The sequence below is a fragment of the Callithrix jacchus genome, chromosome X, assembly GCF_049354715.1.
Source record: "Callithrix jacchus isolate 240 chromosome X, calJac240_pri, whole genome shotgun sequence".
NCBI lineage: Eukaryota > Metazoa > Chordata > Mammalia > Primates > Cebidae > Callithrix > Callithrix jacchus.
In genome coordinates, this window is record NC_133524.1 from 75,756,265 (window position 1) to 75,779,831 (window position 23,567).

At 39.2% G+C, this 23,567-nt stretch overlaps 1 protein-coding gene across 7 annotated transcripts in view; it reads left to right on the top strand.

Moving 5' to 3' along the window:
• The window catches only part of ATP7A (ATPase copper transporting alpha), a 175,315-nt gene extending 155,433 nt beyond the window's left edge, over nt 1–19,882 (top strand). For 3 of the 7 annotated variants that reach the window (XM_078363608.1, XM_078363607.1, XM_078363609.1), the window contains 7 exons: nt 2,084–2,230; nt 3,790–3,932; nt 11,822–12,025; nt 12,551–12,668; nt 15,054–15,156; nt 15,820–16,057; nt 18,299–19,882. In XM_078363608.1, coding sequence (XP_078219734.1) covers nt 2,084–2,230; nt 3,790–3,932; nt 11,822–12,025; nt 12,551–12,668; nt 15,054–15,156; nt 15,820–16,057; nt 18,299–18,460 — 1,115 coding nt within the window. In that variant the 3' untranslated portion in view covers nt 18,461–19,882. Of the gene's footprint in view, nt 1–2,083; nt 2,231–3,789; nt 3,933–11,821; nt 12,026–12,550; nt 12,669–15,053; nt 15,157–15,819 lie in introns of all 7 variants that reach the window. The other 4 variants (XM_078363611.1, XM_078363610.1, XM_078363612.1 and 1 more) reach the window with 2 other exon arrangements.
• Nucleotides 19,883–23,567: the final 3,685 nt, after the last annotated feature.

The window sequence follows — 23,567 nt, forward strand, 5'->3', positions numbered from 1 at the left end:
ACTAGGACAGTGTATGATAATTGTTTATTTACCTGCCTGTTTCTACTAGTCTGTGACTTCTTTATTATCTATCTATGAACTTCTACTATCAAGCACACTGACAAATAGGAAATTCATTTAGCAGCTTTTATTGAGCACTTACTGTGTGTTGTGCACTGTTCAAGGCACTAAAGAATCAGCAGTAAAAAAGATAAACTAAATTCTTACTTTATGGAGCTTACTTTTTGGTGGAAGAACGCAAGAGAATGAGCAAATAAGAAAATATAATATGTCCAATGGAGATAGTGCTATGGAGAAAAATTAAGTGGGGCAAGACATATAGGGGTGCTAGGATTAGTGGGTTCTGTTTCACATAGGGTGATCAGGGTAGACCTCACTGAGAAGGTAGTATTTGAACAAAGACCTGAGGGGATGAGAGCAAAAGCTATGTGGATTTCCGTGGCAAGAATATTCCAGGCAGGAGAAATAGTAAGTACCAAAGCCTTGAGTCAGGAGTGTGCTTGACTTGTTTGAGGAATGGCAAGGAGAAGGTTGTGGAAAGTGCAGAGTAAATGGGTGGGTGAGGGGTATCAGACAAGGTCAGAGAGGTGGTTTGGGACTAGATATGTAAGGACAAAATCAATCTGATGGTTTTGAGTAGAGAAGGAACAAAATCTGACTTAATATTTTAACAGTAAGCCAGACATGGTGACTCACGCCTGTAATCCCAGCACTTTGGGCGGCTGAGGCGGGTGGATCACTTGAGGTTAGGAGTTCGAGGCCAGCCTGGCCAACATGGTGAAACCCCATCTCTACTCAAAATACAAAAATTAGTCAGGCATGGTGGCAGGCACTTATAATCCTAGCCACTCGTGAGGCTGAGGCAGGAGAATCACTTGAAACCCAGAAGGCGAAGGTTGCAGTGAGCCAAGATCGCACCACTGCACTCCAGCCCTGGCGACACAGCAAGACTCCATCTCAAAAAAAAAAATTGTTTTTTAAGTATTACTCTGGCTGCTCTGGCAAAAATACACTGTGGTGATGTGGGACAAGGGCAGAAGTAGGGAGATAAGTTGGTGAATGTTGTCATAATTGAGGTGAAACATAATGGTAGCTTGGACCAGTATAGTACAGGTAGTAAGAAGTGGTAGAATTCTAGATGTGTCTTGAAGGATTGGAGACAGCCAATAGAGATACTTTTGGGAAGTTTTGCTATGTACAGAAGCAGATAACTGTGGTATCTAGAGAGGTGTGTGAGATCAAGAAAGTTTTTTTTTTTAAGTTAGGACAATGTACAGCAGATATAGAAAAGTTGTGCAGGAGGGTGCATGAAGAATTGTTGGAGAGATGTTCTAGAATAGGGAAAGGAGGGGGTCTAGTACACAAGTAGAAAGATTGCCCTTAAATTAGGAGCAGAATCAGTTTATAATAACAGAAGGGAAGCTAGATACACAGACACAAGAGGCACAGGTAGTTGAATGGATGTGGCAATGAGAGCTATGGAAGTTCTTTGCTGATTGCTTCTATTTTCTTTCTGAAGTAGGAAGCAGAGTCATCATCTGGTATTAGGATGGGGCAGGAGAAGTTGGAGATTTGAAGGGAGATGAGAAGGTATGAAATAACCATCTAGAAGAAATGGAGAATGAACGGACTAGAAAAATGTAGTCAAGTTTCCAGATAGCACTAAGGGCCCACTTAAAGAAAATGAGATGTCAGCATGATTATACATTTTCATCCAGCCACATTCAGCTACTGATGCACAATAAGTATTTTTTAATTTGATTGAATTTCTATGGAAGGTTAAAGGGAAAGCCTCACCAATAAAGTTAAGATTTGAACTGGCTCTTGAAGAATATGATGGAGTTTGGTGTCTGGAGAGGAGGAATAAGAACATTTCAGATGAAGGCAGCAATGTATGCAGAAGCCCAGAGGCATGGAAGAGCAGAGTATGTTCTTAGAAAATTTGAACATCACTATTGTAGGCTATGTTCTACAAAAAATACAATATAGTGACTGTGCAAGGTTAGACAGGAATAACTTGCTTCATGGGTTTTTATAAAGATTAATTGAAATCACTAAATGTTATTTCTGTGCTTTTTTTCAGATGCTTTTAATGCTCAGCAGTATAAAGTCCTCATTGGTAACCGGGAGTGGATGATTAGAAATGGTCTTGTCATTAATAACTATGTAGATGATTTCATGACTGAACATGAGAGAAAAGGTCGAACTGCTGTATTAGTAGCAGTTGATGGTAAGGTTTTCCATAAGTATGCTATGACTCAGTGTTATGATCTGTTATTGTTGTATTAATTTATATATTTTTGAGAGACGTCCGAACTATGAGGGTTATTCAAAAGCATCTTGAATGCAAAATGAAAATGTCAACAACACATGATTATTATTGATTATTTAAAAATTCTCTCACATTTGCCTGCCCTTGTTACTTTCTTCCCTAGCCTGTGTTTTAAAGCTAATTAAGGACTTTTTAAAACCTAAACATAACAGTAAAATAATATTTATAATCCCATCATCCTAACATAATGTCAGGGTATTTTTTTTTTTTTTTGAGATGGAGTTTCACTCTTGTTGCCCAAGCTGGAGTGCAATGGCGCAATCTCAGCTCACTGCAACCTCTGCCTCCTGGTTTCAAGTGATTCTCCTGTCTCAGCCTCCCAAGTAGCTGGGATTACAGGCACACACCACCATATCCAGCTAATGTTTTGTATTTTCAGTAGAAACGGGGTTTCACCATGATAGCCAGGCTGGTCTCGAACTCCTGACCTCATGTGATCCACCCGCCTCAGCCTCCCAAAGTGCTAGGATCACAGGTATGAGCCACTGCACCTAGCCCACAATGTCCATTTTAATTTTATACATTCCATTCCTAGTTTTGTTGTAATGTGTGTGTGTGTGTTTGTAGAATTACAGTATTAGCACATAGACCATTTTTTACTGGGTACATTTTATCATAGGTAAATTTTACCTCAATAAAGTTGAATAATAATTAAAAACACTTGAACACACATACTATTTTATCATGTTTTATTTTACTTAATGCTTTCTAATGTTGCCATATAATTTTTCTGTAATACTGCATAATTTCTCAAACTTACACACTATAATCATTCCCCGCTTGTTGGAAATTTACGTTGTTTCTAATATTTCACTATTGTAAATGACAATATAAGAAATATCTTTGAGGTTATATGTGCTTTCTTTTGTTAAATTATTTCTTAGGGTAAATTTCTAGTTGTGAGATTAATTCCACTCAACATTTACAATATTTGCTAAGTATGAAGGCAGTATTTTACTATGGCCTTTTTAGGTCTGGAAGAAGCAGAGAATACTATTTTACTTTTATTTTGTAAATAGAATAAAATAATAAAATTTATGGTAATATCTTTCCCACTATAAAGTGCCTATTTTGTCTCTCACCCCTCCCCCTTTACCTTAAAAAGAAAAAAAGTATGTCTTCAGTTTCATTTACCTTTAAATTAGATGAAGTGTTTGAGGCTATTGGCAAACACCTTTCTAAGGAATAAAAAGGATCTTTTAATATCCAGTAAGGTCTTTCTATTTTCCTATCATTACTCTATTAGTAACCCCTACATCACTCTGAAATTTTTATAACCAAATATGGAGGCTTGTTATAGAGTTTGTAGTATTAGTCTGTGTGAGCTCAAAGATATTTTAAGTTAAGCCATGCCCTGAACTTAATGAAATTCATTTCATTTTGAAATTTCAAGTCAAACTGGTATTCTGCTTTCACCATATTCCAAGTTCTCTTATTTTGTGCTGTTCCTATGTTAGATGAGCTGTGTGGCTTGATAGCCATTGCAGACACAGTGAAGCCTGAAGCAGAACTGGCTGTCCATATTCTGAAATCTATGGGCTTAGAAGTAGTTCTGATGACTGGAGACAACAGTAAAACAGCTAGATCTATTGCTTCTCAGGTAATTGATAGGGGTATGTGATAACTTTTAATTCTCGATATACATTTTATGTCTTGCCTTCAAATGCTAAGAAATTTACATTACCTACTATTTTCATTTTCACTGAGTAGTCCTATCTGGTTCCTTCAAGAAAATTTACCATGCTTTGCTGGAAGGACTTTGGGCTTTGTGTGTAATTGTTATAAGTAAAAAGCTATTTGCTTAGTTTATGGGATGCTTGCGTGACACTGTACACCAGCTCCTGTTGATGCGTCCTTTGAAATGTTGCTCATATTCTTTACCAGTGCTGTCAACCTAAGCCAGGCTCTCTTGATCTCATGCCTGAAACACAGAAATAGCTCCACACACATCCCTCTCTAGTCCATCCTAAACACAACTGATGGAACTATTTTTCTTTTTTTTTTTTTAATTTTTTATTGGATTATAGGTTTTGGGGTACATGAGCAGAGCATGCAAGACAGTTGCGTAGGTACACACATGGCAGTGTGCTTTGCTTTTCTTCTCCCCTTCACCCACATTTGGCATTTCTCCCCAGGCTATCCCTCCCCACCTCCCCCACCCACTGGCCCTCCCCTTTTCCCCCCAATAGACCTCACTGTTTAGTACTCCCCTTTCTGTGTCCATGTGTTCTCATTTTTCATCACCCACCTATGAGTGAGAATATGCGGTGTTTCATTTTCTGTTCTTGTGTCAGTTTGCTGAGGATGATGTTTTCCAGATTCATCCATGTCCCTACAAACGACACGAACTCATCATTTCTGATTGCTGCATAATATTCCATGGTGTATATGTGCCACATTTTTCCAATCCAGTCTATTATCAATGGGCATTTTGGTTGACTCCAGGTCTTTGCTATTGTAAACAGTGCTGCAATGAACATTCGTGTACATGTATCCTTATAGTAGAACGATTTATAGTCTTTTGGATATGTACCCAGTAATGGGATTGCTGGGTCAAATGGGATTTCTATTTCTAAGGCCTTGAGGAATCGCCACACTGTCTTCCACAATGGTTGAACTAATTTACACTCCCACCAACAGTGTAAAAGTGTTCCTTTTTCTCCACATCCTCTCCAGCATCTGTTGTCTCCAGATTTTTTAATGATCGCCATTCTAACTGGCGTGAGATGGTATCTCAATGTGGTTTTGATTTGCATCTCTCTGATGATCAGTGACGATGAGCATTTTTTCATATGATTGTTGGCCTCATATATGTCTTGTTTCGTAAAGTATCTGTTCATATCCTTTGCCCACTTTTGAATGGGCTTGTTTGCTTTTTTCCTGTAAATCTGTTTGAGTTCTTTGTAAATTCTGGATATCAGCCCTTTGTCAGATGGGTAGACTGCAAAAATTTTTTCCCATTCTGTTGGTTGCCGATCCACTCTAGTGACTGTTTCTTTTGCCGTGCAGAAGCTGTGGAGTTTGATTAGGTCCCATTTGTCTATTTTGGCTTTTGTTGCCAGTGCTTTTGGTGTTTTGTTCATGAAGTCCTTGCCTACTCCTATGTCCTGGATGGTTTTGCCTAGATTTCCTTCTAGGGTTTTTATGGTGCCAGGTCTTATGTTTAAGTCTTTAATCCATCTGGAGTTAATTTTAGTGTAAGGTGTCAGGAAGGGGTCCAGTTTCTGCTTTCTGCACATGGCTAGCCAGTTTTCCCAACACCATTTGTTAAACATGGAATCCTTTCCCCATTGCTTGTTTTTGTCAGGTTTATCAAAGATTGTATAGTTGTATGTATGTTGTGTTGCCTCCGGTGCCTCTGTTTTGTTCCATTGGTCTATATCTCTGTTTTGGTACCAGTACCATGCTGTTTTGATTACTGTAGCCTTGTAGTATAGTTTGAAATCCGGTAGTGTGATGCCCCCCGCTGTGTTCTTTTTGCTTAGAATTGACTTGGCTATGCGGGCTCTCTTTTGGTTCCATATGAAGTTTATGGTGGTTTTTTCCAGTTCTGTGAAGAAAGTCAATGGTAGCTTGATGGGGATAGCGTTGATTCTGTAAATTACTTTGGGTAGTATAGCCATTTTCACGATATTAATTCTTCCTAACCATGAACATGGAATGTTTCTCCATCTGTTTGTGTCCTCTCTGACTTCGTTGAGCAGTGGTTTGTAGTTCTCCTTGAAGAGGTCCCTTACGTTCCTTGTGAGTTGTATACCAAGGTATTTTATTCTTTTTGTAGCAATTGCGAATGGCAGTTCGCTCTTGATTTGGCTTTCTTTAAGTCTGTTATTGGTGTAGACGAATGCTTGTGATTTTTGCACATTGAATTTATATCCTGAGACTTTGCTGAAGTTGCTTATCAGTTTCAGGAGTTTTTGGGCTGAGGCAATGGAGTCTTCTAGGTATACTATCATGTCGTCTGCAAATAGAGACAATTTGGCTTCCACCTTTCCTATTTGAATACCCTTTATTTCTTTTTCTTGCCTGATTGCTGTGGCTAGAACTTCCAGTACTATATTGAATAGGAGTGGTGACAGAGGGCATCCTTGTCTAGTGCCAGATTTCAAAGGGAATGCTTCCAGTTTTTGCCCATTCAGTATGATATTGGCTGTTGGTTTGTCATAAATAGCTTTTATTACTTTGAGATACGTTCCATCGATACCGAGTTTATTGAGGGTTTTTAGCATAAAGGGCTGTTGAATTTTGTCAAATGCCTTCTCTGCGTCAATTGAGATAATCATGTGGTTTTTGTTTTTGGTTCTGTTTATGTGGTGAATTACATTGATAGACTTGCGTATGTTGAACCAGCCTTGCATCCCCGGGATGAATCCTACTTGATCATGATGAATAAGTTTTTTGATTTGCTGTTGCAATCGGCTTGCCAATATTTTATTGAAGATTTTTGCATCTATGTTCATCATGGATATTGGCCTGAAGTTTTCTTTTCTCGTTGGGTCTCTGCCAGGTTTTGGTATCAGAATGATGTTGGTCTCATAAAATGATTTGGGAAGGATTCCCTCTTTTTGGATTGTTTGAAATAGTTTTAGAAGGAATGGTACCAGCTCCTCCTTGTGTGTCTGGTAGAATTCGTCTGTGAACCCGTCTGGATCTGGGCTTTTTTTGTGTGGTAGGCTCTTAATTGCTGCCTCGACTTCTGACCTTGTTATTGGTCTATTCATAGTTTCAGCTTCCTCCTGGTTTAGGCTTGGGAGGACACAGGAGTCCAGGAATTTATCCATTTCTTCCAGGTTTACTAGTTTATGCGCATAGAGTTGTTTGTAATATTCTCTGATGATGGTTTGAACTTCTGTTGAATCTGTGGTGATTTCCCCTTTATCATTTTTTATTGCATCTATTTGGTTGTTCTCTCTTTTCTTTTTTATTAATCTGGCTAGTGGTCTGTCTATTTTGTTGATCTTTTCAAAAAACCAGCTCTTGGATTTATTGATTTTTTGAAGGGTTTTTCGTGTCTCAATCTCCTTCAGCTCAGCTCTGATCTTAGTTATGTCTTGTCTTCTGCTGGGTTTTGAGTTTTTTTGATCTTGCTCCTCTAGCTCTTTCAATTTTGACGATAGGGTTTCAATTTTGGATCTCTCCATTCTCCTCATATGGGCACTTATTGCTATATACTTTCCTCTAGAGACAGCTTTAAATGTGTCCCAGAGGTTCTGGCACGTTGTGTCTTCGTTCTCATTGGTTTTGAAGAACTTCTTTATTTCCGCCTTCATTTCGTTGTTTACCCAGTCAACATTCAAGAGCCAGTTGTTCAGTTTCCATGAAGCTGTGCGGTTCTGGGTCGGTTTCTGAATTCTGAGTTCTAAGTTGATTGCACTATGTTCTGAGAGGCTGTTTGTTATGATTTCAGTTGTTTTGCATTTGTTGAGCAGTGCTTTACTTCCAATTATGTGGTCAATTTTAGAGTAGGTGTGATGTGGTGCTGAGAAGAATGTGTATTCTGTGAATTTGGGGTGGAGAGTTTTGTGAATGTCTATCAGGTTTGCTTGTTCCAGGTCTGAGTTCAAGCCCTGGATAGCCTTGTTGATTTTCTGTCTGGTTGATCTGTCTAGTATTGACAGTGGAGTGTTAAAGTCTCCCACTATTATTGTGTGGGAGTCTAAGTCCTTTTGTAAGTCATTAAGAACTTGCCTTATGTATCTGGGTGCTCCTGCATTGGGTCCATATATGTTTAAGATCGTTAGCTCTTCTTGTTGTATCGATCCTTTTACCATTATGTAATGGCCTTCTTTGTCTCTTTTGATCTTTGTTGCTTTAAAGTCTATTTTATCAGAGATGAGAATTGCAACTCCTGCTTTTTTTTGCTTTCCATTAGCTTGGTAAATCTTCCTCCATCCCTTTATTTTGAGCCTTTGTGTATCCTTGCATGTGTGATGGGTTTCCTGGATACAGCACACGGATGGGTTTTGGATTTTTATCCAATTTGCCAGTCTGTGTCTTTTGATTGATGCATTTAGTCCATTTACATTTAGGGTTAATATTGTTATGTGTGAATTTGATACTGCCATTTTGATGCTAAGTGGCTGTTTTGCCTGTTAGTTGTTGTAGATTCTTCATTATGTTGAAGCTCTTTAGCATTCAGTGTGATTTTGGAATGGCTGGTACTGGTTGATCCTTCCTATGTGTAGTGCCTCTTTTAGGAGCTCTTGTAAAGCAGGCCTGCTGGTGACAAAATCTCTGAGTACTTGCTTGTTCGCAAAGGATTTTATTTTTCCTTCACTTCTGAAGCTCAGTTTGGCTGGATATGAAATTCTGGGTTGAAAGTTCTTTTCTTTAAGAATGTTGAATATTGGCCCCCACTCTCTTCTGGCTTGTAATGTTTCTGCCGAGAGATCTGCTGTGAGTCTGATGGGCTTCCCTTTGTGGGTGACCCGACCTTTCTCTCTGGCTGCCCTTAGTATTCTCTCCTTTATTTCAACCCTGTTGAATTTGACGATTATGTGCCTTGGGGTTGCTCTTCTTGCGGAATATCTTTGTGGTGTTCTCTGTATTTCCTGCAATTGAGTGTTGGCCTGTCTTGCTAGATGGGGGAAATTTTCCTGGATGATGTCCTGAAGAGTATTTTCCAGCCTGGATTCATTCTCTTCGTCCCCTTCTGGTAAACCTATCAAACGTAGGTTAGGTCTTTTCACACAGTCCCACATTTCTTGGAGACTTTGTTCATTCCTTTTTGCGCTTTTTTCTCTGATCTTGGTTTCTCATTTAATTTCATTGAGTTGGTCTTCGACTTCAGATATTCTTTCTTCTGCTTGGTGAATTCGACTATTGAAACTTGTGTTTGCTTCGCGAAGTTCTCGTATTGTGTTTTTCAGCTCCTTTAATTCATTCATATTCCTCTCTAAGTTATCCATTCTTGTTATCATTTCCTCGAATCTTTTTTCAAATCTTTTTTCAAGGTTCTTAGTTTCTTTGCGTTGATTTAATACATGATTTTTTAGCTCACAAAAGTTTCTCATTATCCATCTTCTGAAGTCTAATTCCGTCATTTCGTCACAGTCATTCTCCGTCCAGCTTTGTTCTCTTGCTGGTGAGGAGTTTTGGTCCTTTCTAGGAGGCGAGGTGTTCTGGTTTCGGGTGTTTTCCTCCTTTTTGCGCTGGTTTCTTCCCATCTTTGTGGATTTGTCCACTGGTCGTCTGCGTAGTTGCTGACTTTTCGATTGGGTCTCTGAGTGGACACCCGGAATGTTGATGAGGAAGTATTTCTGTTGCTTGGTTTTCCTTCTACCAGTCTAGCCCCTTTGCTGTACGACTGCTGAGGTCCGCTCCAGACCCTGCTTGTCTGGGGTGCACCTCTAGCAGCTGTGGCACAGCGAGGGATGCTACCGGTTTCTTTTTCTGCTATCTTTGTCCCAGGATGGTGCCTGCCTAATGTCAGTCTTTTGGATATAGAGGGGTCAGGGAGCTGCTTGAGGAGACAGTTTGTACTTTATACGGGCTTAATTGCTGAGCTGTGCGCTCTGTTGTTCATTCAGGGCTGTTAGGCTGCTATGTTTGATTCTGCTGCAACAGAGCTCATTAAAGAACCCTTTTTTTTTTTTTTCTCAAATGCTCTGTGTTGAGGGGTTTGGGCTTTATTTTTGGATGTTCGATGAGGTGTCCTGCCCAGCTAGAAGGCAGACTAGCCACTGTTTGGCTGCCGAGGCTCCGCACTGCTTTTGTGTGATTCGCCCTGTTCCTGCAGGCTCTGCTGTGGTCTCCGCCACGCCCTGCGGCGGAGTCTCTTCATTGTAGCGTGTTGCCTCAGGAACGGCAGGCTGCGTCAGCAGTGGGCGTGTATCTCAGTAGGGACGGGTTGCCTCGGCAACGGCTGGCTGCGTCAGCAGTGGGCGTGTATCTCAGTTGGGGCGGGTTGCCTCCGTAGTGGTGGACGCCCCTCCCCCACAGAGCGTCTCGGACCGTCTGCTCGGGATAGTTTGAAATCACGGTTTTGTTCGTCCCACTGGGTGTCCCAAACGATCTGTCCCTGCAATCCCCTGGGCTGGGCTACTGTCCAAGTCTCGTTCAGTCTCAAGTCCAGCCCTCTCAAGTCTCAGGTTGCCGGTTCAACAAGGCACCCAGACAAGCGCACCCTGTGGGGATTGCTGGGTAGGGCCGGCCGCCGCCGCCCCGGCTGCCGGCTTCGCCAGGCAGACCTACTGCCTGGCGTCCCGTGTCTTTTTATACTTGGGAGTTTCCCCGTTCTGTGGGCAACAAAGATCAGTCTGGAAATGCAGCACTGACTCACCGTTTGCGGATTCAACGCGAGCTCCAATCCTGGGTTGTTCTCACAGCGCCATCTTGAGTCCTCCCCGGAGCTATTTTTCTAATGTACTACTTTAACATGCCATTTTTCTGCTCCTGATTCCCACATTTGCCTTACCTCTAAATTTTTCAATCTTTTTAACTTTGGAGTGCCTTCTCCCTTCTTGATGCAAGTAATGTATTAATACATTCTTGTGTAAAAAATACAGAAGGATATAAAGTAAAAATGTCCTTTTTTCCCCATGCTCTCCGTCCAGTCCTACTGACCCCCACACTGCCACTTTTTCATATGCACATATGTGCATATACAGAGTACATATACAGTATAATTCTGGTCTTTTCAACATCAGATCATTTTGAACAGATTGTTTAGTAGTTTGTTTTTGTTATGTAACAATGTACCTTGGAGCTTCATCCATATCTGAACATAGAAAGTTATTTTGGCAGGGTATGGCGGCTCATGCCTATAATCCCATCACTTTGGGAGGCCAAGGCAGGCAGATCCCATGAGGTCAGGAGTTGGAGACCAGCCTGGCCAACATGGTGAAACCCATCTCTACTAAAAATACAAAAATAAGCCTGGTGTGGTGGTGCTACCTATAATCCTAGCTACTCAGGAGGCTGAGGCAGGAGAACCGCTGGAACCCAGGAGGCAGAGGTTGCAGTGAACCGAGATTGCACCATTGCACTCTAGCCTGGGTTACAGAGTGAGATTCCATCTCAGAAAAAAGAAAGAAAGTTATTTTATTCTTTCTGTACTGCTGCATGAAATTCTATGGTATGGATATATTATAATTTATTTAACCATTTCCCTAACGATGGACATTTGGATGGTTTTGAAAATTTTGTTTTTGCAAACAAGGCAATGATGAACATCTTTGGACATGTATCTTTCTGTACATGTACAAGTCTGTCCAAAATAGAGCTAGACGTGGAACTGCTAGACCAAATGATGCTCTCACTTTGATAGATGCTACCTGATGCCCTCCAAAAAGAGTCCCAGTTTACACATCAGCCTCCGGTATATAAGAGAGCTCATTTATCCACATTCTTGCTATCATTAGATTTTATCAGTCTTTTAAAGTGTGGATATCTGGTGGGTGAAAACTGATGGCTTGTTATTGCTCAGTTATGTTTCAGGTACTGATTATTATTTTTTTGAAGTGAATTGAGTTTATTTTCCTCACATAGGTTGGCATTACTAAGGTGTTTGCTGAAGTTCTACCTTCTCACAAGGTTGCTAAAGTGAAGCAACTTCAAGAGGAGGGGAAACGGGTAGCAATGGTGGGAGATGGAATCAATGACTCCCCGGCTCTGGCAATGGCTAATGTGGGAATTGCCATTGGCACAGGCACAGATGTAGCCATTGAAGCAGCTGATGTGGTTTTGATAAGGGTAAGTGCCATGGCCTGACCTTTGAGGAGTATGAGACTGCCCTACATGGTCAATGATAGTGTCATAAAGTATATTGAGCACAACAATTCTGTCTTAAATTTCATGCTCTCAGCCATTAAGATTTTGAGAATACGGAGTGGGAGTATGGGAAGTTGTGCTAATTACCCCCTGACTTTCTCAATGCAGCTAATAAGCAAGTAAGAATTATAAGTTTCTAAAGTGAAGAATAAGATTAAGAATGGATTTAGAATAAAATGATCTTCAACAAATAGTTGCTGAGATTATTTATAGTAGATTTAATCCTTGTGCCAGCATGTACCCCAATAGTATTTTCAGAACCTTGAGGAAAATTTCTAAAAAACACCTTCTGAGGCTGAGTCCAAGTTTTAGCATTATCTGAGATTTGTAGTTAATTCACATATTACCCTAAGGTAGATGTAATCTTCAATATACACAGTATCAAATGTAAAAGTTACTGGTTCAGTTAGAGTCTCTTACTAATATCACAAATATTTCTGTTCTCAGAATGATCTTCTGGATGTAGTGGCAAGTATCGACTTATCAAGAAAGACAGTCAAGAGGATTCGAATAAATTTTGTCTTTGCTCTAATTTATAATCTGGTTGGAATTCCCATAGCTGCTGGTATGTGACTCTTAACTAGTATCACTTTTTCCACTGAAGTCATTAGAGACCTAACATTGGAAGCCTGTCTTCTTCTTCTTAGTTTTGAGCTTAGTTTTTTGTTTGTAGCCTGCTGGCATGGTAAAAGGCAATGTTAAAATCAATCATTTTAATTTTCAGTAGTGTTTGTCATAGCTTAAGAGTATATAAGCATTCTGACAGATTTTTTTCCCCTCTAACTTTTTTGTTTGTTTGTTCTGAGATGGAGTCTTACTCTGTTGCCCAGGCTGGAGTGCAGTGGTGCAATCTCGGCGCACTGCAACCTTGAACTCCTAACCTCAGGTGATCCACCCACCTCGGCCTCCCAAAGTGTTGGGATTACAGGCATAAGCCACCACTCCCAGCCTTCAACTTTGTCTTTTGAAAAATTTCGAACGTACAAAAACATTGAAAAAAATGTTACAATGAAAATCTGTATGCCTTTCATCTAAACTCACCAACTGATGATATTTTGCCACATTGCTTCATCTATTTCTCCATATATTTGCACAGAGATATGTATTTGTTTGCTTATTAATTAATTTTTTTTTCTAAACAGATTTACCTTTAATCTGACTACTCAAACACAAATACTGTTAGCAAGATTAATTCATGGAGCAAGTGATTTTTAAAGAATTATACAAGTATATTTTCTTCTAGTCTTTTTTTTAACTCTGCATCACTTTTTGTCTTGTTATATAGTTGTGATTGTAGCATACAGAGAATTTTCTGCTCTTCACTTAATATTCTGTTATAGTCAACTGGTTTTTTTTTAGGTTGAGAGACGAGAGAGAGAGTGAACAAAGGAATATAACTGAGAAAAAGGAAGTTAGAGTTATTTAATAAGCATCTGAGAATCTCCTAACTTAGGGATCTGGTAGGAGTTAGTAATGACATAAGAGAAATAATTATCATTTTCTTCTTGTTCTCTCCTGTTTGAGAGCCAAGGAAAGACATGAAATGACATGAGAACAATTACAAAACTGTCTATCAGCAACGACACACAAATGCTGAGAGGACAAAGAGCAAAAGAACAATCTAAGTTCAGTAAGATTAATTCATGGAGCAAGTCATTTTTGAAGAATTATATAAGTTAGCCAGGCATGGTTGCATGCACCTGTAATCCCAGCTACTCAGGAGGCTGAGGCAGGAGAATCACTTGAACCCAGGAGGCGAGGTTATAGTAAGCCGAGATCACACCATTGTACATTGCACTCCAGCCTGGGTGACAGAGCCGAGACCCTGTCTCAAAGAAAAAAAAAAAAGAATGACACAAGTAATACATGATCACTATAGAAAAAGTAGGAAAATAAGTCAGGCGCACTGGCTCACGCCTGTAATCCTAGCACTTTGGGAGGCTGAGGCGGGCAGATTGCCTGAACTCAGGAGTTTGAGACTAGCCTGGGCAACACGATGAAACCCCATCTCTACTAAAATACAAAAAATTAGCCTGGCATGGTGGCATGCGCCTTTAGTCCCAGCTACTTGGGAGTCTGAGACAGGAGAATTGCTTGAACCTGGGAGGCAGAGGTTACAGTGAGCCAAGATTGTGCCACTGCACTCCAGCCTGGGTGACAGAACGAGACTCTGTCTAACCAAGAAAAAGGGTAGAAAAATATAATTCTAGGCCTGGCACAGTGGCTCAGCCTGTAATCCCAGCACTTTGGGAGGCCAACGTGGGTGGATCACAGGTCAAGAGATTGAGACCATCCTGGCCAACATGGTGGAACCCCATCTCTACTAAAAATACAAAAATTAGCCGGGCATGGTGGCATGCACCTGTGGTCCCAGCTACTCGGGAGGCTGAGGCGGAAGTATCTCTTGAACCCAGGAGGCGGAGGTTGCAGTGAGCTGAGATTGCACCACTGCACTCCAGCCCTGTGACTGGAAAACAAGACTCCGTCTCAAAAAAAAAAACAAAAAGAAAAAAAGGAAAAAAAAGTATATATAAAATTCTATTTCATCTTAATCATATGAGCAAACACTCACATGTCTGTCAATACCAAGTGTGGATGAGATTGTAGAACATGAACTCCTATACGTTATTGGTAGGAATTGCTACACCCAGTTTGGAGAACAACTGAAGAATATCCACGTTAAGTTGACGATGTGCCCATGTTATGACCCAGTAGTTTCACCCCTAGGTATATACCCTAGAGAAACTCTGAAATATTGGCATGGTGAGACATGTATAAGAATTTTAACAGCAACACTCTATTAGTGAAAAAATGGCAACAACAAAAATCTCCATCACCAAAAGGATAAATGTTGGAGAAATATCAAAGATATGATTTGTATGTATGTTAGAAACACATTGATAATCTGTTTAGTATTATCTACTCTAACTAATCCATCCTGGTTTCCTAGGAGTTTTTATGCCCATTGGTTTGGTTTTGCAGCCCTGGATGGGATCTGCAGCAATGGCTGCTTCATCTGTTTCTGTAGTACTTTCTTCTCTCTTCCTTAAACTGTAAGTATGATAGCTTGCTCACATGTGTATTTTGTATTCCTTTTATCATCCAGTCATTCTTGGTAGGCTTCATTCTTGTATTGATCAATGATAAGCCCAAATCATTCTTAATAAGAATTATTATTAGTGGCCTAGTGCGGTGGCTCACATCTGTAATCCCAGTACATTGGGAGGCGGGCGGATCACCTAAGGTCAGTAGTTCAAGATAAGCCTGGCTAACATGGTGAAACTCCATCTCTACTAAAAATACAAAAATTAGCTGGGCCTGGTGGCGGACGCCCGTAATCTTAGCTACTCTGGAGGGTGAGGCAGCAGAATCTCTTGAATCCGAGAGGCAGAGGTTGCAGTGAGCTGAGCTCATGCCACTGCACTCCAGCCTAGGTGACAGAGCAAGACTCTGTAATTGTTATGTAATTGTTACTTTGTGTACTTTATGCATAGCAACAATAAGCACTGACTGAGTGGGATAAAATATAGCTCAGTAGCTCTGAGAAGTAGGATTTCTGATGATGTGACTCTACACAATTCATTTCAAGCTATTTTCCTACCAGTGATCACCTTTATACATTTCATACCAGGCAAATCTCCTTTCTTTTGTGCACATAGCAAGCATCTGATTTACTTTCAGTTATTTCAAACTGGCATACTTTTGCATGTGTCCAGTTACAGGAAACCAACTTATGAGAATTATGAACTGCCTGCCCGGAGCCAGATAGGACAGAAGAGTCCTTCAGAAATCAGCGTTCATGTTGGAATAGATGATACCTCAAGAAATTCTCCTAAACTAGGTTTGCTGGACCGGATTGTTAATTATAGCAGAGCCTCTATAAACTCACTACTGTCTGATAAACGCTCCCTAAACAGCGCTGTTACCAGTGAACCTGACAAGCATTCACTCCTGGTGGGTAACTTCAGGGAAGATGATGACACTACATTATGAAAGGCCACAGAGAGTGCTGCTGGTTTATCTTGTCATGCACTGATACAGCATTCATGATGTTACCTTCACTTTTCAAAATACTGTAGAAGGATTTTATGTTGGTCTCGTGCTCTTGCATTAGAGATTCTTTTTGAGTTGTGTTTATCTATTGGCAAAAATACCTTTTTCAAGGCATCAGCCCTGAACTTAGCTTTATTTAAACTGGATTTCCAGTATATTTTTGTTTTCACTAACAACAGATAAGGTAGAGCAGTGAGGTTTACAACAAGCCCTACAATTAGAGATTGCTGAACTGCTGCTAAAGTGATATTTTTTTTATTTGACCAAAAAAGAGCCTAAGAAGAAGATATTTAAAAATTTGAATATTTGAGAGCTGAAGATATTCATGCTATTGAATTCAAGATATTGAAGATACTCTCAAGCCTGTATCCCTGCCTCATTGGGGAGCAATGACATTCAAAGCACTGTGTATAAAGCATCTAGTTTTAGAAGGAAAACAGTTGAAACTATTTAAAAATAGATGTGCCTTATTTATTACAGGCTTTCTTTCCCCCATTCTCCCTGCATCCTTGTCCTTGCAGTTGCTTTTTTAGATGCTTTTGTTATTTTCTTTTAAGCTAACCAAGTTTAGGTGGTTTTTCATTGATTAAAAATAACTGGCAACTGTTCTAATATTTTGCTCCTTTTTACATTTTGTAGCTCAAAAGACCTTAAAGTTCTGTAGGGTTCCCTGTCTCCTATCTTTCCACTGTAGTAAAAAGTAAATCAAATTATTCCTTCAACTTTCCTAGCTCTGTGCTCAGTTTCATTTCACTCCTGCCGAGTTGGGCTCTAAGTTGTTCTCGTAGTCTGTTGATCTCAGTCCGGAAACTTAACATTAGCCTCTTCTGCTCAACAGATTTTCAAAGATTAACACTATTATCTTTAACACATACAGGTCATATAAAATTACTTGGATTCACTAATTTTTTTTTTCTTTTTTGAGATGGAGTCTTACTCTGTCGCCCAGGCTGGAGTGCAGTGACACCATCTTAGCTCAGTGTAACCTCTGCCTCTTGGGTTTAAGCAATTCTCCCTGCCTCAGCCTCCCGAGTAGCTGCGATTACAGGTACCCACCAATACACCCAGCTAATTTTTCTATTTTTTAGTAGAGATGGGGTTTTACCATGTTGGGTAGGCTGGTCTTAAGGAACTACTGACCTCAGGTGATCTGCCTGCTTTGGCCTCCTAAAGTGCTGGGATTACAGGCGTGAGCCACCATGCCTGGCCTAAATTTGTATTTTTTGAATTGAGTACAATCACTTTGCTAGTATATATAATTTAATAGATTTTATTTATCTTTTAGTGTTTCAGATAACCTCTCAAAAAGACTTTTAAAATAATGCTATTACACAAAGCTCCATTTACCAAAATATACAGTAAAATCATAATACAGAAACAAAAATTTCCCTAGGTTATGATGCTTTTTAGCCAAATATATACTTTTCTCTAGTTTAAATAAAACATTTGAACTTGCCTAGTTAGTGTGGTTGGCAAATTTAGGAGCTTGTTCCCATTGCTAAATGGATTTAGAAATTCCCTTGTGAGTGCCTGGTAGCTAACACACTGGTCAGAGATCTTGTTCTTATAAGACTATTTAAATTTATTTGTTTGTTACAAGATGGATTTCATATGCAGAATATGTAAATGAAGAGGACCCATAAGTAAATTTCTAACATTTTGTTCTCATTACCATAAGCAAAGGTGCTGCTAACCCAACATCTGACACATAGGATTTGTACTCAGTAAATGTTAGTTCTTTTTTCCCCCTTGATGTCAGTAATAAATACAAAAAATCATTTTTCTAAAGCAGAGTCTTAAAATCAGGTGGGAGTAGGAGATGTAGTTCTTCCTTTCCTACCCATTTTCTCTTTTATCCTTTCATGTATACACACGGAAAGTTTACAACTTTATTCCATGCTGTCTTTCAGATTTAGAAAAGATCTAATTTCTGTCTCAGCTGTCTCAAAGAGAGAACTGAAACTTTTGATGAAGGTGCTATTGATCTAGAAAGGCAAACCCTTTTCAATGAAATATTAATGAGTTTGTAAATCTAGGCTCTTCCAATGACTATGCCATCCTCCATGCTTTCAGTTTGAGTTTTATTATTTATCATTTTAATTCCAGTGGCCTGTCTTTTATAACACAATTTGTTTCTTCTAGAAGACACAGCTGATAAGGCAAATGTTGAAAAAAGAAGCATCCCTCCTTCTCTCTCCCACACACCTCAAGCAGTTGAACACAGCCAGTTACTCTTCCATTATTATGTGTGCCTTTGAGTCATCCTGTTGGTCTTGTATGCATATTATGGGACAGCGGGAATAGCAGCTTGTAGTCTTGAAATAATCAAAGATATAACGTCAGCTCTTACTACAAGAACAGAAAACATGCTGTTTAGAAAGAGTCCTGCTTTAAGTAACATGTAGCCACATTTGAATCCTCTACCACAAGTCTTTTTTGCAATCTTGAACTTTCATTAGCTTCAGAGAGAGACTATTCACAGGAGAAAGATGTGATTATGGAGAGAATCAAAAATATTGCTTTCAGTTAGTAGCTAGCTTTAAGTCAGGAGTTACTAATGAGAACAAATTTTATAAATGTGTGTTTGTGTGTATTCACATATATATACACTTATATATGTACATATACATACATATGCACATATTACCATACTGAAGGGAAATGGATTTATATTTGAACTTGATATTTGAATATTGGAAGTTCTCTATATGTATTTCATTTATCACTCTTCTGTATTCACTCAGCAACCATGCCCTTAGTCTGAGATAACAAGGATACTTTAATATCCAGTGCTGGTTCAGACTCACCTATGGGGCACCTTAAACTTAAATATCCAAAGATGCCTTTTGAATTTCAAAGATTAAACACAGCTAGAGGAGTAGTTGTTGTAGTCTCAAGACGTATGGTTGTCATTTGTGAAAATAGAAATGTTATTTTTCCTAGTTTAGTATCAGCATTTTAGAATGTCAAATTTCATGCCTCGTGAACATGTAATTTTATATTTTAATTTTTTTAATAATATTCTGTATTTAGATATATAGAATGCTTAAAATAGCACTGTGGACAAGATGTTTCTAAAACTTTTAAGTGTGCATATTTTTCTGTATACAGCTTAAAATCAAAAATGTGTGTTAAGAGATTTTTTTTCTATTACTTATGGATCGTGCTTTGAACTCATTTTTCTTGATATTTATTTTACTCCATTTTGTTATTTTCTCTGGGTGAGGCATCTGGTTACTGGTTATTTTAAAAAGAATAAAGACATTCCTGGAATCACTCCTTTTGGGTTTTTGTTTGTTTTGTTTCTTTTCTATATTTTAAAGTATTATTTTACAAAATAGAAAAAATATAGATTCATGCCAAATTATTACCTATTTTTACATTAACTTTCTGCAGTCCCTCCATCTGGTTTGAATAAACCAGATAGAGCACAAAGCATGAGTTCTTGTTCTTCAGTTAAAAGTGCTTCTTTAACGGTGTTGATAATAAATGCCTTTTGTAGCCAGAACCAGGAGTCTCAACCTTATGTTTTTAGTTAAAGAAATGTTTAGCTAACCATTGTTAAACATTGATTATTTGATACCCAAAACAGCAGTGGACAATATTGTGCAATATCCATCTACTGTAGTTAAGATATTCGGTAGTTTGTTTTTCATAAGCATGTAATTGATCATATTTCTGCCAAGGATGTGCCTTCAACTTTATAATTATAGTGTTAAAAATTTTTTTGTCTGTCTCTTTTGTTAAATCATCTCTATCAGCAGTTCTGAACTACCTTCGTTATGTTTTTAGATTTTTTTTTCAACTGTTCATCTATGATGGGGCCGCATTATAGGCAGCACTACATATTTGGTAAGGATGGGAGGGAAGAAATCTATTTTCCTTCGGACTCCACTCCACCTGCCGTATCATTCAGTGAGGATGAGGAAAAAAAAAGGAGTATTATTGTTTTCCTTTCCTTTGTAGTCTCTAATACATTCCTGATAGAATGTCTACTCTGAATGAGCTAAACAGAGAAAAGAGGTTTTCTTGCCATTGGGGAGCCCTATACAGAGTGTTTGAAGTTCTCACCCAAGATACATTCCCATACCCAAACACTCCTTTTTGAGTTAAGGAAGGCATTGTTAACTTATTTGTGAGGAAAAACAAATTTCCATTTCCCCAAAAATCCTTGAGGTTACTCAGGGTGAGGAGATAGGATGGGAAATGGCTACATAAGAGTAAAATCCCCTGCTGGGCGCAGTGGCTCATGCCTGTAATCCTGGCACTTTGGGAGGCCGAGGCTGGCAGATCACCTGAAGTCAGGAGCTCGAGACCAGCTTGACCAATATGGAGAAAGCCCATCTCTACTAAAAATATAAAATTAGCCAGGCATGGTGGCACATGCCTGTAATCCCAGCTACTTGGGAAGCTGAGGCAGGAGATCACTTGAACCCGGAATGCAGAGGTTGAGGTGAGCCAAGATGGTGCCACTGCACTCCAGCCTGGGTAACAAGAGCAAAACTCTGTCAAAAAAAAAAAAAAAAAAGTAAAGTACCCAGGACATCCACTCAGCTTGCCAGCCTCTCTTTCCTATTGGTACCCTGACCTCAGAGAAGGATGTGCAGTGATGGCTACCTCCCAGGTGAGCCTTCAAAACCTTCCAGGTCAACAAAACAAAACAAAACAAAAACCTTTCTGTTGGAAAATGCCTGCTATATTAAGGCATCCAAGTCCCTGCTCAAATTAAAGAGAAATAGAGCTGCCTCGTTCACAAATTTGACTAGGGCCAGCCAGCCCTACTTGTTTAACAGCTTCACCTTCCTAGGTGTGACTCCTAGTTGTACAAACGAAGTGAGAGATAAAAGGCAAGGCTTCTGAAAAGAAGGTTTAAGTGAAGTTGCTAGTATAAAGAAGGTCTTATGCAGTTTAAGAAATCTGAAAACATCTGTACAGTCAATCTCCCTCTGGAAAGTTTGAAGTAGGTTGAGTAGTCTGGCATACTGTACCTATTGCCCTCAATGGTTCCAAGCTTTAATTGTCATTACTCTCTCTGCAGTAATGCCTGCCTGTAAACCTAAGTGCTGCAAATACTTCAAAATTATGTGCTTCACTTCACCCAATCAAAACTTCAATTTCTTTAAAAAAAGTCTTAATTGATACATAATTGTACATTTTTATGGGGTACAATTCAGTGTTTCGATATGTGTATACATTGTATAATGATCAAATAAGGGCAGTGAGCATATCCATCACCTTATGAATTTATTATTTTTTTGTGGTGAGAATATTCAAAAGCCTCTCTTCTAGCTATTTTATAGCATACAATTACCTTAGTTAACCATAGTCACCCTACTGTGCAATAGAATACCAGAACTCATTCCTCCTATCTAATTGTAACTTTGTACCTGTTTCCAACCTCTCCATCATTCCTTCTCCCCCCTCCCCAGCCTCTGGTAACCACTGTTTTACTCTCTGCTTCTATGAGATCAACATTTTTTTAGATTCTGCAAATGAGTGAGATCATGTAGTATTTGCCTTTCTATATCTGCTCATTTCACTTAATGACATCCTCCAGGATGATCTATCTTGTCTCAAATGACAGGATATCATTATTTCTATGGCTGAATAGTATTCCATTGTGTAGATATACCATATGTTCTTTAACAATTCATCTGTTATTCGGCATTTAGGCTGATTTCAAGTCTTGGCTATTGTGAATAGTGCTGCAGTAAACATGGAAGTGCAAATATCTGTGATGTACTGATTTTGTTTCCTTTGGAAATACACCCAGTAGTGGGGCTTCTGGATCATATGGCAGTTCTATTTTTAATCTTTTCAGGGACATCTGTACTGTTTTCCATAGTGGCTGTATTGTATTTCCATCAGCAGTGTGTCACCATTTCCCCTTTTTGCCACATTCTTGCCAACACTTGTTTTTTTTTTTTAATAATAGATATTCTAAATTAACAGAATGAAGAGACAACCTACATAATGGGAGAAAATATTTGCAAACTCTATATCTAACAAGGGGTTAATATTTCAGAATATATAAGGAAATTAAACAACTGCAAAAACCCTATTAAAAATTGGCAAAAGACATTAACAGACATTTTTCAAAAGAAAACATACAAATGGCCAACAGGTGTATGAAGAAATGCTCAACATCACTAATCATCAGGAAAATACAAATCAAAATCACAATGAGATACCATCTCATTCCAGTTAGGATGACTATTGTCAAAACTCCAGTTTCTTCATTGACGTTATCATGAGTATAAGAGGAAAACTGAGATTAACTCAATATATTCTAAAGTGCCAGTGACCTTTGGATCTTACCAGACATATTTGCAATAATTTGAAAAGAGTGCTTTTGAACCCAAATGACTTTATAACTATTGAAATGAAAAACATCAGGCTATATGGAAGAAGTTATTTGAGGGTAAGTAGGCCCCATCATCAGCACTCCCATGTTCTTCTTGCTTTTTATAGCTCATTGCCTTCCACTTTTGAATCCACAATTTCTTTATAACTACCAAATCCCCATAAGTGATGGAAAGAGTGCTGATTTTGGAATCTACCACACCTATTGGCAAGATACCAACTCTGCCACTTACCAGCTGGGCGACTATTTTAGTTTCTTATTGCTGTTGTAACAAATTACAACAAACATAATGTGTTATAACCAACTTATTATCTTACAGTTCTGAAGGTTAGAAGTCTGAAATGGGCCAAGATGGGAGGATTGCTTGTGGCCAGGAGTTCAAGACCAGCCTGGGAAACATAGTGAGGCTCTCTCTGTAAAAAAGTAAAAAAAAATTAGCTGCGTGTGGTGGTGCATGCTGTATGCATAGCAACTCAGGAGGCTGAGGTGGGAGAATCACTTGAGTCTTAGAAGTTCAAGATTGCAGTGAGCTATGATTGCACTACTACACCACTGCACTCCAGCCCAGGTGGCAGAGCAAGACACTATCTCTGAAAAAGAAAAGAAAAAAAAAGGATGTATATTAGTCTGTTCTTGCATTGCTATAAAGAACCACCTGAAACTGAGTAATTTGTAAAGAAAAGAGGTTCAATTGACTCACAGTTCTGCAGGCTATACAGGAGGCATGGCTGGGGAGGCCTTAGGAAACTTACAATCATGGTGGAAGGTAAAGAGGAAGCAGGCACATCTTACATGATGGAAACAGGTGAAAAAGAGGGAAGAGGGAGGTGCTATACACTTGTAAACAAGATCTCTTGAGAACACACTGTCATGAAAACAGCAAGGGGGAAGTCCATCTCCATAATCCAATAACCTTCCATGAGACCCCTCCTCCAACATTGGAGATTACAATTCATAGGTGAGATTTGGGTGGGGACACAAATCCAAACCATATTCCATCCTTGCCCACTCCCAAATCTCATGTTCTTCTCATGTTGCAAAATATAA